Raw genomic sequence first — 12745 nt, 5'->3', positions numbered from 1 at the left:
GATATCCATGGTACAAGGATAGATTCTACCCGAGACATTCAAATGAATTTTTCATTTGGCAATCAGCTTAGAAATAAACTGTATTATAAGAAGGACCTCCAATGTTACTACTGAAGTACCCATTATGGATTTTTTTTTTCTCCTGAATCACTGATAATAACTCTTAGACCAACTTTCAGAGCAAGGCTGCATTGACAGAGCTTGAAAGTGGAAAAGAGCTGACAGATGTTGTACTGCTATACTTTGCAACTGCTCAATTTGATGTGGAGTCACAAAGATAGATGCAAACTGCCCACTGTTACTTGTGTAGAATCTTTTCAGAGACCTGATCCAAAATGTAGCTTTATTTATTGCAGCTTTATTTACTTCTCCTTCTGAATGCCCTAAAGTGCTTGTCTCCTTTTGTACAAGTCATACACTATTTAACGCATTCAAAACATCCATCTCTACCATGCAACACTCCCAGGCTCTCCAACATAACGAGCAAAAGAAGTCAGAGGTAAAATCCTGCACCCAAAAAATTAACATCTCAGTTTTATAAACAGTCATAGTGTCCCATTCTCTTGTCCTCCCAGGGATATTTAAAGAGAAAACTTGTTTTTTTATTTTCAGGAAAGATATAATCTTTTTGCTTCTAGTCAAACCAGCCCTTTTTTCACTTCCCAGAAAGCACATTAGTTAGTTTCTAGTAAATGACTGACAAAGTACACAGGATTTGCCAGTTTGCTCTTGCCTCTTTTATATAAGAGCAGAAATCCTTCAAATCTATTTGTGCAGAAAGCAAAAGACCCTTCCAAGAAGACAGCAAGGTAAGTGTGTTGCATTAAACCAAATGCTAGAAATTTCCCAGAGAAAGTAAACGAATGCAACATTAAACATAAAGATCATAGAAAACAAACATATTTTCAGAAATTCTTACCATTGGTATTAGAACCGACAGATTTGATCGAGGTCTCCTATTTTTTGAGTGGGGAGCATACCATATGAAAAATCATTATTATATATAATAAGTTTTCATAGTGATTTTAGCAAAATAGGCTTAATACAAAGTTCTTTAAGTAGTGAGTAGGAAAAATACTTAATACCTAAGAGCAGCAAAGCATTTAATAATGAACTTACAAAAGACTTCCCCACTTACAGCAAATCTCACAGAGCTGGAAACAACTATATTTTCTCTTAAGGATAAATGGAAACAGCAAAGAATTTTCTTTCCTTTCTAAATGATCCTCTCACTATAGGGGTAGACAGTCACTATAAACAAAATAAAGGTCCCAACACAGTCCCATATCAATTTTCTTGGATAGCAAATTATTTGAGTATAAATCGTTATAACTAGTGATTCTAGTCCTGCCTAAGAGACATCTTCTAGCAGTTAAGTGTCAATGGTATATTATACAGCATGGAAGGAGTATATAAACTCTCATCATTTTAAAGAAAAAAATCAAACACCATTATCAAGATTACGGAAACAGTCTCTTAGTCTTTTTAAAAAATTCTTTTAAATCTATGTTTTCTTAATAAAACCACATTCATTTTCTTACTGTGCCAAGTGCCATGCACGAAGGCTTCCCCAAACCCTCTGCACATGTAGAGCAAATATATCTCAAAGCAGCAGTAATGCAAACCCTTCTGATACTAAATAGCTCATTTTCCTCAACTCTTATCTACTAGAACTTCACTTCTGGGAAGTATCCTTAGGAAGATCACTGGTTTTCCTCATTCAGAACTGGTTTAAAACTCCCTCCCTTCCTCTCCTCTTCCCCCAAAAAGACATCAGTTATAGCCCTGATAAGTTTCCCAGTCTGATTCATCATGCACCTGCAGGAGGGGTTTAACTGATCAAGGACCATTACATTGAGAAAATGGGACCACTTCCTTTAGTGGCAGCAGTCTGAACTGATCATCAAAGTATGGTGTTAGCCTTTAGAGATAGGGTAGTGTTGATCAGCTGAAACTAAAAATCAGCACCACTGATGGACTGACCCACTCTCTAGAAGGCACCTGTCTAGCTCTTTCTCTCACTCATCTCTCTTCCTAACATTACTATTGGTTATGTGCAACTGGGGAAAAAATAGTATTTTTGACTTCCACTATTTGATACTATATGCAGCTGTATTTCTTACATGCTGAACAAATATGCTTCTTCCCTTCCTAAACCACGTAAGAAGAGTCAGCAAAAAATCTCACAGCCAGTACGGTTTCAAAATAAAGGCAAGAAAAAAAAACAACTCCCCAAACCACTAAAACCCAAGTTGGCAGTATGTACTCCAGTATACCTGTGGGGAAGTGAATACTCTGATGTCTCCAGTGTGAGACAGTGAAGATTCCTTGACTGGCAGAGTGTTCTCCTGCTGAGGCAGAGACACTAAGAGCAGAAAGAGACAAAATGAGAGAAGCCAAGTGCCTTTTACCAGTATGAATCTGCACATTAGGCAAATGCGTATCTATACTTACTGAAGGATTGAAACATGCTCAGAAAGCATGGCAGAATGGAACTCATGAAACACTGAGTGCCCTTGCACCTACTGGGGAGATGTAGCTTTGTACTTCCCAGAATTTGTTTCCCAGTGCTTAAATAAATGGAAAGAGAACTTTGTCCCCAGTATGCTTACAGTCACTCTACAGGATGTTAAATGAAGGAATATTACAAACAGCGGTATAACCCCTGATAACGTGAATCATGCATTTCATAATAAAGCCTACCACGTACCAGACACACACGCACACACAATTTGCCTCGCCCACTTATTAGCAGGCAACTGCCTTGTTGTAATGTATGTTCATATATCACCAAGTGCCTTTTACAGGACAGTCATTGTTACCTCAGTACTATTCACGGGGAAATGGAGAAGTGTGACATGACTATAAAGAGTTTTTCAGTTTCCCAGCCTGTTCTGTATGTGCTGGACTGCTCTCTGTGGCCTCAGATATTCCAGCACATCCCTGCTGGAATTCAGCTAGGAAGTAATGCAAGCTAGGCGCTGTTATGCCAAATTTGTGTGTGAAGACAAGCGATCCCACTCGAGCTCCTGTTCCAGCAATGCACACATAAGACCTTGAGGTTCAGTTGCCCAGACCCTTGTAGTGCTCCCAGCACTTTAGCAAACCTACTCTCTGACTCTGAATTTCTCACCTTTTGCCCTTTTGTAGCAGTTTATTGTTTCCAGTAGATCAGGTGAAACTTGCATACAGACTCCCTCCAGAATCTGTACATTGTTTTCAGTTAAAAGGCCCTGTCTTTCCAGTAAAATCAGCAATTCCAGAGCAGACTGACAGCCAAAAGGAGAGAGTAAAATATAGTTATTGTTCCTTAGAACTCAAAACCTGCCTCAGCCCTGTCTGCCTCAAACAATCACATTATCTGCTTTGCTTCCTACCAACAAGGTCCAAACAGTCAATTTTACATCACTGTGGGAGGTGGAAATCTTCCTCCATGGAAAGCTACTGGTTGTGTTATTATTTGGTATGGTCTTGTTTAAAAAGATTCACCCAAACCATATTAATGGCTCTTGGCTTCGAGAAGGCTTTATTGCTATGAAATGGTATCAATGACATACAGATGTGAATCTTCTTTGCACATGGCTCAAGCAGGGCAAAGATCTGATTTGTCACCCTTTTATGATCTAATGCAAGACTGTGGACTGTCAGTGATGCTTTTTGGCACAAAGCACCAAATTCCACATTTATCTGTCAACAGCTTCCTCCTTGCTAACCCTATAAATACTGACCAGTCTAGCTGCAGATTATGCCCTATTCTGCCAAACACTTTTGACGCTTTTCTTCCTGTTTCCCCCCCTCCTTCTTCCCGTCCCACCATAGACACATTTGGCTCTCTCCTCACATACAAGAGTTATCCGTCGCTTTGGAAGCCAGTTTTGCAGGAGGAATATGATGTCCTTCAACATCTCATTGGTAATGTTCTCTGACAATTCATACAGCATCTGCCTGTAACAGAGATCCAGCGAGATAAAAGCAGAACAGAAGATGGTGTAGAAAATAAAAGCAATCTGAGAATTTAAAATTGAAAGGGAAACAGTATGGCATAGATGGCAGTAATGGAGAGAACAGAATCCCACTGCAAGCTTACCTGTACAGAGACACTCTTCCCTTCTCACGCAGACATTCTTGCACTTTCTCCTTGGTATAACCAAGTTTCTTGAGCAAGGAGTGACATTTAATTCTGTATAAGAGTTCAGCTAGTAGGAAGGTATCTTCCTCATTCAGATATTCTCCAGCCATAAGAAGCTGAAAGATGTCCAATGCTGACTTCACTCTTTCTAGTTTTTTGAAGGGGAGCAAGTCGGTACAGAGAAATTTTAAAGCTGCTACATCTTCAGCCACCAGATTTTCATCAATGAGCAGAAGCTGCTGACGAAACTTCAAGCTGACATCATCCTCCATGTTGCTGGAACCAACAGTCTCTCTGCCTGAAAGTAGAAAGCAAAAGCAAGCAACACTTGAATCTTCAATACAACAATGCTTGTAATAAAATTTCATCCAACAGCTGTTTGGAAGCCCTGAATTCTCTGCAGAAGCGAAATTTCCTTTTAAATAAATTTGAAACTTACTTCTTTCTCCAAACACAAGACTACAACAAAGACTAGATTTGGCAGAAGCTCTGAACAGCCCAGTCTAAATTTGAAGTTAGCCCTGCTCTGAGCAGAAAGCTGGGCTAGATGACCTCAAGAGGTCCCTAAGTTCTTCTTTCAAACATCTTCTATGTTCAGATCTTTGCTTCTCTCCATTGTAGGTGGGAAGAGTCCCTGCAGTAACTTATTACAACTCTCAGTGGAGAGAGCACAGTGGTTCATACATATTCCTTCGTCTGCAGTCCACGGGCTCATTCTTCTCTAGCTGTAGCAGGGAGGTGTTCCTCTGTTACAAGCTTGACACCCAAGCTGAAGCTGTGGCATATCCATCCTCTCCCAGTCACATCTTGCTACCAGACTGTGTTTCACATTTGGCATAGAAAACCCTAAAGCCTCCCTTATAAGTAAACATCAACTAAAATGTAATAGCGCTCAGCACTCAGTCTAAATAGGCTCTGCACAAGCAACTCAACCTTACTGAAGTTTAACAGAGACTAATCACCCTGTGACTAAACCAACTTCTTCCATGTAGCCTAGGCAGTTCTTTTCTGCCTGTGGAAGGTTATACAGGTAAAAAGGTACTTCAGTGCCTTCTGCCCAAATGGGCAGGTAGGTCTTTAATCTCTTGTTTAGAGCAGCTGGAAGCAACAAAGCTTTCTACATGAGGGAGCACAAGAAAAAATCAGGGAAGCGGAGCAGGGACAGAACCTCTGAATCCGAAGCCTTTGAAGCATCTGGGAGGACAGCTCAGCAGATAAACCACAGAGGATATCATAGCACATGGGGACACAGAGAAGAGACTGTTCAATTTTTTGTGTTCAGAGACAGACAGACAGTATAATCCACAAGTCCAGATGCCCAGTTAGGAAGTTTGACAGTTAGGAGGTTTGACAGAACCCAGGAATCCTGAATCGTGTCCTGTCCCTAAGTCACAAGTCAGAGCCTGTGCAAAAAAAAAAAAAAAAAAGTCAATTGCTTTTTCCCGTATTCAAACTTACTCTCCCATAGCTCAATAATTGTTCTTCACGTTCCTTCTCTCCTCATATGAAACCCCTTGTGTTGTGACACCCTCTTCACTTAAACTGCTATCAAAAAGGTTCAAATCTCAGCCTGTTATCTATACACAGAAATTATTACTTCACAGTAAATCAGACTTTAAATTCATTTAGCTAAAAGCTACTCTAAAACCCTATCTAGATGCTTTAATCAACTAAAGTTAGCAGAATAACTTAGGTTAAACTGATTCCTGCCTAAACTAACCAGCCTATATAACCCAGGTTCAAACTGAATTATGACAATTCAAAATTTAAAGCCAATGATTTCAACTAAATGAGTTAAAAAAATCATTGCTTTAGGAGAACAGGGCCAAGTTGTGCGTATGCCAGGTGTACATAGTTAGTTCATCAGCAAATCAAACTGAAGCAAGATCCAGCACAAATTCCTTCATCTACCTTTAGGACAGTTTTCAAGTCTGTGTTACTGCCATTCTTGGACAGCTTTTTTCACTCCAAACATTTCCTGCTTGAGTTTGGAATACCCTCAAGACCTCTCAACGTGTGCTGCATTTACTAGCTGTCTGTAGCCTCTCTTCCCCCGCTGTGTACTGAGGGCAGGCTGGGCTGGCCGGTTATCCCAGCACTAACTACAGTGAAAGGAAATACTGCCCTCTCGCTGCCTGCTCATCCACTGCTCAGCTTACTGCTACGGTGGTTTTAGAATGCTCTACCACTTCATGCATTTTACAGGCCATTTATAAAACATCATGGTAAAGCAAAGAAGGAAAACGAGCAAACAATCCCTATTCCAGTAAAACAAGATGATGCTAAACACCCAGCACTAACACAGACGGAACCCCGGACCTACCCGCTCCCCAAGTTTGCCGCGGCTCACCCTAACACACCTAGAGCTAGCAGGACATTAGCAGGCAGAACATCGACACACAGAAAGGTGATGGATCAGCGTCTCATTTATGTTTTGTGATATATCCTTAGAGAAGGAAATTCACATAAAATAAGCAATGAGGATTATCAAATTACTATTTTTTCCTTTAAAGTGTTATTGATTGGGGCACTGCCAGATTAAAAGATTTAAGAATAATGCAAAAACAGGGAGCAGAAGGGAATGCCGAGGCTCAGCCCACAGCCCCACACCCAAGAGGAGTACTCACCTCCGGCCCCGCGGGCAGCCCCGATGCAGCTGCACAAGACCGGAAGAAAGGAGCGGGATTTAGGCTCCGGACTCGGGTCTGAAGCCTTCGTTCGTTCCCTCTCCCTTTCAGTCCCCCCTTTCTTACTTCTCGCACGAGCCTCTCGCGGCAGCTGCTCTGGGGGCGGCGCTCAGCGCTTCCCGGTTTATTTCGCGGCCAGCCTCCAGCCGGCGGTGCCTGCCGAAGTGCTGAGTCACGGCCCCGGGCCTCCCTGCGGCGGGGCGCGGAGCCTTGCGCCCCGCCGAAGCCCGGAACGGCCGCGCTGCCACCCCGAGGCCGCGCAGGGAGGCGGCGGCATCCCCAGCAGCGGGGGCGGAGAGCGGGACAAAATCGATCCGGGGGGAGAAAGTTGCAGGCACGCCCGGGGAGCGCGACACCGCCCTTCCGCTGAGGCCGGGCCGGGGCTCTCCCAGCACCCGGCCTCGGGGCTGGCGAACCTCCTCCTGCCCGTCCCCCCGCCGAGGAACTTCGCTGGACAGTCGGAAAAAAGCAACCGACAACGCTTCCCGGATGAAATACAAGAAGCGACCAGTAACTCTTTTCGCTTTTGCTGTCAAGCCATTTTCAAGCAGGCTATGTCGCAGAAAAGCCCCAAACATTTTTGGCAGATTTTTTTTCACTGACAAGAAGCTCGAGAGTGGTGCTTGTGGGAGAGGGCTTCAGTGCCGGTTTTATGCGGGTCTGTGCCCCCCTCCACACCCCTGCTGCAGTAAGGGGAGGAGGAGGAAGGTGAGCAGGCCCGGCCCTGTGCTGGCGCCTCGGCGCTTTCAGCATCTCCGGTGACACCTGTATCCCCCCACACCCTCGGGTCAGGGGAGCCAGAATGGGAAGAGTCTCCTCGCTCATGCCAAAGAGCGGCTGTCCAACACGCAAACGATGGCCCAGTTGTCTGTTGAAACTGGAAGGGTCGCTGTCTTTTATTCAGTCAGCTCCTTTTTATAGAGCTGTAGAACTTCACAGCCAAATTTAACAAGCCATAGAGGTCTACAAGAGGAGTCGACCAAGAATTTTCTTATTCTGTGGTCTGGAGGGAGACAGGGTCAAGCAGTCTGACTGCATGCGGAAGTTTTCTTCAGAAAATCAGCTTGAAATCCAGCATTTATAATTTCATAGTAATTTAGTAGCAGTAGTAATAGTGATGCTATTTTAGTAATGGCACCGATTCGAATCACATTTCTGATGATATACACTCTCACACTAACACACACTTGAAAATATGGCATGTACTGAAAGGCACAATCCACAAAAACAGAATTCCTAGAAGACTTGCAATGTCTTATTGATTCTAATACAGAAGCTGAAAAAAAAGACATTCTCCAGAACAGCCACAGAAAAGCTGTCAAATAACTTAGCACAGGAGATAGAGTTTAAATGCGACACAGTCAGATACACAGCAGATCATCCGCACAGATGTGACCTTCTGCTCAGCAACATCATCCTGCATGTCAGGAATGTAAAACTCTGGATATCAGAAAAGAATTCTCAGAAACTGTCCTGAGAAGCTTCTCTGACTCAGGTATCTGTAACGGGAGTCATTGTTACTTCTTATGCAGAGTTGAAAGGGGAGATCAGTCATACAGCGTGCTCCATCTACAACTGTCAACACCATAACTTCCTCTTGAACATAACTTTTTTTCTGGATAATGAGTTGGCAACCATTGTAAGACACAAGTGTGTAACAGTATGAAGCAAACTCGATTTATGGCTCAGTCATGTCAACGTAGGTGGCTAAGAAAAATCATGCAACTTAAGTCTGGAGCAAAACACCACAATCTCCTGCCTCATGAAAGGCACTGAAAGGCATCATCTATATTCTCCCAATTCTCTTTTCCCTCTTCCATATATACAGCACATACAGAAGTACAACAAATGTTTACTTCAGTTATCAGAAAGCAAAACTGAAATTCAGTGCCATGGAGCAGTGAGTCTGACAGCCTTGTTCCAAGCACTGACAATGCAGGAGCAGAGGAGTGGCTTGTTTTATCTTGTGCAACAGCACGTTCTGTAAACTAGACATTTTGGCAGTCTGTGACCATGAAATTTCACCCGCATGTCACTTTTTATGTTCCTGTGCTAACACCCTAAACTCATGATGGATCCAGAATGAATTCTTCGGCTTTTGGCTACTGAATGGAAGTTTGATAGCATTCAACCACTCTATCTGCAATACACGTACAACTTGATGCAACCCAAGCCCTGCATCCAGTCACTTTCCAGACTCAAATTTTAGGTGCACAGTACAGCAAGAACAGACAGTCCCTATCACGTGTACGGAGCGACACAAAAAGCTATGGGAGAACTGACACAACTTCTGGCATCACGAAATTTCTGTGTGTTAGTAACTACTGACTTCAGTGCTACTTTTCACTATGCAGTGAGTACAGGAAATCAATCTGCCCACATGCCACTCTTGAAAGAGGTGTCAAGGCAGTAAATACTACTTAGATGAATGATTACAGAATGAGTACTGCTATGGTTTAAGAATCTACTGAGGGTCAAGACATCAGTGTAGAAAATCAGTATCTGACATCCATGAATGCTGAACAATTCATGACATGTCCCCACAACTCTTTGGTCATTAGAGGGCTCTGATCACTTCCGACCCAAGCAGCCAGAAACAAAGAGACTCCCTTCCTTTTTCACTGCAAGGGTTATTTACAGGAGCCTTTACAGTTTTCAGAACAGCGTTTCTTCATCTTTTCTGAAGGAAGGGACATGGACTGTACTTACTGTGTTGTGCACTAAGGTGAAGAACATGTAACACTTCATCACCCCCAAACCTACACTGTCACAAAACTATCAGAAACAGAATATATCCTATTACTAATATTTTAAGTAAATAGTTGTATTTAGCATCACGCAAAAAAACCCGAAACAACCAACCCACAAAAACCCACCATATTGTTAGATTCTGGAAGGATAGCCACTACTATTCTTACTTCCTTTCTCCCTTTTCTCCTGTCTTCTTTCTCCTTCCAATATCGATGCTGTATTTCTCCTCCAAATCTTCTTTTCCCTACTTGTTCTTCTCTTGGTTTTTCCTACCATTCCCCTTCTTGTTCCTGCTTGAAATTTCCATATTTCTTTCCCTCATCCCTCTGCCTCCTCTTGGTTCCATTCTCCCTGCTCTTGGTTGTCTATAAGGCAGCAGAAGTGTTCATCACATGCAAAAGCTAGTAAGGGAAATGGGAAAAAGTGACGTTAATTTGTGAAAGAAATCACATTTATTAACATCACATATATATGACAACGAGGAATCACATCTCATTTCTACAACCACAGAAAACATATGTTTCACAACAAATCATTTGTCATTTCAATTGTCATTTTATAATCCTTCCCTTAGCCCATGACACATGAGCAAGGTAGAGTTTCAAAATTACACTTCTGCTTTATTTTATTGTAAGATAGTCAGCTATTAAATATTCAGGGTTAGAAATGAATGCTATTTTTATTACCTATCACATATAATACAGACCCTTCTGTTGATGCAATGCAGTAAGTTCTCTACTTGAGTGTGTGGAATACATACAAATGTAATTTTAAGACACAAAGCATTTTTAAAGCCAGAAGCATTATGGCACTAGTTTAAGAAAAGGACCAGTTCAATAGTCCCTTTCTTAGAAAGCAGTAACCTGAAAGGAAGATCTGCCCCCTCTCCCTGCCCTGCTATGATGCATTTATTTCCACACCTATAACATCATGAAATTGGATTTAGTATTTTTACTTTAACACTCATAGAGAACAAGCATTTAGAGAATGTCTGTATTTTGCAAAATGTATTTTTCCACTTCCCTCTTATGCCTGTGCCTACATAAAATTATAGTAACATAAATAACACATGTACCCATAGGTTAACATAAAATTTTGGATTGCATTTCCCAATACAAAGCTATTAAAAAGTTTCCATATACTTTATTAAAGAGGACACTATAGCTTATGAAGTGGAAAGGTATGGAATGCATAGGCTTGCAATACAGGTGAATTATTTTCCCGAATTGTGCAAAAATGCCTTCTCATCACAACCGTGTATGTAACTTTCTAGAGTTAACATGCAAATAAAACTGAATACAAGATTTAAAAAAATGAGTGAAGATTTAATCATGATGATATAAAATATACTTTATCTATTATACAAAATGGTACATTACTATAAATAAATATATATTTTCATCTTAACATTTTATATGGATAAAGACTACACAGTAAAACTTGTTCAGTGGGTTTCTTCTCTTGGTATACTCTTAACAATCCATGTCAATCAGCAGTTTAGGAACCTCTTAAGCCAGGAAGAGACTGGGTCTACGTCACATAACAAGGACTCCTGAGCACCTTTTAGACTTCGATAGCTACTCTTTGCCAAATAAAAGTGATTTTTACTTTCAATTATAGAAGCTACTTGAAAACTCATTTGGTTTTCTTTTTCAGAATGAAACTTCAGAAGCCTGGTTTAAAAAAAAAAGTTAATAAAAAATGATGTCAAGGCAACACCTAGGAAGTACAACATATTATTGAGGAATAAAAAAAAGTCACTGCTACCAGAGTGAGTTTAACAGCCAAGCCCTCCTAATTATTATCAATATACTAATATATACTGATAGTATACAATGTATGGTATCAACAGGCTAGCTGCCTGTTAGATGTGGTCTACAATGAAATGCATTGTTGGTGAAGTTATATATGTAAGCACACCTGCTTTTTGCTCATCATTTTGCTCAAGTAAAATGCAGCTACACTAGCAAAAATCTTTTTGCAGTATATTTGCTAAAGGAACTAGCATACCCTGTATTAGCAAAACCCCCTTTCCTTTCTGCTTGCATGAGACGCATGCCAGAAGGATGTATGGTGTAACTACACCAGAAACCAAGCAAGGCACACCAAGGCCTTGTATTTTTTTCCTGGATAGGAGGCTGTATTAGGAGTATTAAAAGTCTGCAAGTGGCCCACTTTAGGAGGGAAGAGAATGCCATAAATTCAGTGACAATAAATTTCAATACAACTCATCCAGGTTATACTGTTACATAACAAGCAGGTTAACTGGACTCTTCATGTTAGGCATCTGCTCCACTGGAGAAAAATTTCTGTATTTAGGACAATTTTCACTCATGTCTTTTTCAGAAGAACAAGGGCAACTTGGAAAAAAAAATAATCAGTTAATAAAGACATATAATTTTTCCTAAGCAAAAGCAGTGAGGTGGAGTGTTTAATTTAATCCAGTCTTAAGAGCCAGTGGCTGCTACACAACATGTAGGTTCAAATATGATAAAGTGTACTTTTACAGCTATGCCTGGTGCACCAAGTGTGAATCATGTTTCAGCTTCCACAAAACATTTGCCAAAATCCCACGTTTTTTTAACTGTGTGGCACATTATTGTAAAGCCCTGACACATGTAGCCTCATTTTTGCATCAGTGGAAAACATAGTTAGCCCAAAACATGGCAGACTGTCTCATTTATTAACATATAACCCTTGTGTTCTGTGGACAGTACTGACAACACAGGGTTCTGGGTGAATCACAACCTCTAATGCAGCAGGCAGAATGGAATCCAAATTATTTAAAAGACCATCTCTCTCCTCCTCCTGTTTTGCTGGTCTGTGGAGGCACACAAGCCAGAACTTGTTAATGAAGAACTGGCGTTGCCGGGTAGGCATTCCTGCCTAACACATTTTCCAGTATTAGGTGCTGGGGAAAGTGCCCAGTGAATTTCAGTGGTTTGCCATTGTATTTGTTTTAAGCATCAACAGAAGAACCTAGAACAGTGCACTGCTAATAGGCATGCTAAAAAACAACCAATGAAAACAGTAAAAACACAAAACCCTAGAAAACCCAAGAGCTATACAGTTTAGAGCTCTTTCCACCCTGTTTACCTGTTGTACTTGGTTGTAAGATCTGTTGCAGTGCTATACGATAGCTGCCATTCTCATCCAAGCTTTCAGAACCTTCTGTATT

The 12745-nt window shown here is 41.3% G+C and overlaps 1 protein-coding gene across 3 annotated transcripts in view; it reads right to left on the bottom strand.

Moving 5' to 3' along the window:
- The window catches only part of CASP10 (caspase 10), a 19756-nt gene extending 7016 nt beyond the window's left edge, over positions 1 to 12740 (bottom strand). The window contains exons 1-8 of one of the 3 annotated variants that reach the window (XM_082311935.1): positions 12664 to 12740; positions 6757 to 9968; positions 5298 to 5532; positions 4088 to 4427; positions 3846 to 3945; positions 3134 to 3269; positions 2277 to 2365; positions 920 to 956 (exon numbers count right to left, since the gene is read on the bottom strand). In XM_082311935.1, coding sequence (XP_082168061.1) covers positions 920 to 956; positions 2277 to 2365; positions 3134 to 3269; positions 3846 to 3945; positions 4088 to 4427; positions 5298 to 5364 — 769 coding nt within the window. In that variant the 5' untranslated portion in view covers positions 5365 to 5532; positions 6757 to 9968; positions 12664 to 12740. The remainder of the gene's footprint in view (positions 1 to 919; positions 957 to 2276; positions 2366 to 3133; positions 3270 to 3845; positions 3946 to 4087; positions 4428 to 5297; positions 5533 to 6756; positions 9969 to 12663) is intronic. The other 2 variants (XM_082311937.1, XM_082311936.1) reach the window with 2 other exon arrangements.
- Positions 12741 to 12745: the final 5 nt, after the last annotated feature.

This window comes from Platalea leucorodia (assembly GCF_965183815.1).
Source record: "Platalea leucorodia genome assembly, chromosome: 5".
Classification (NCBI taxonomy): domain Eukaryota; kingdom Metazoa; phylum Chordata; class Aves; order Pelecaniformes; family Threskiornithidae; genus Platalea; species Platalea leucorodia.
Note: the sequence above shows the minus strand (reverse complement) of the source record. Positions and strands in the feature narration are given on the sequence as shown.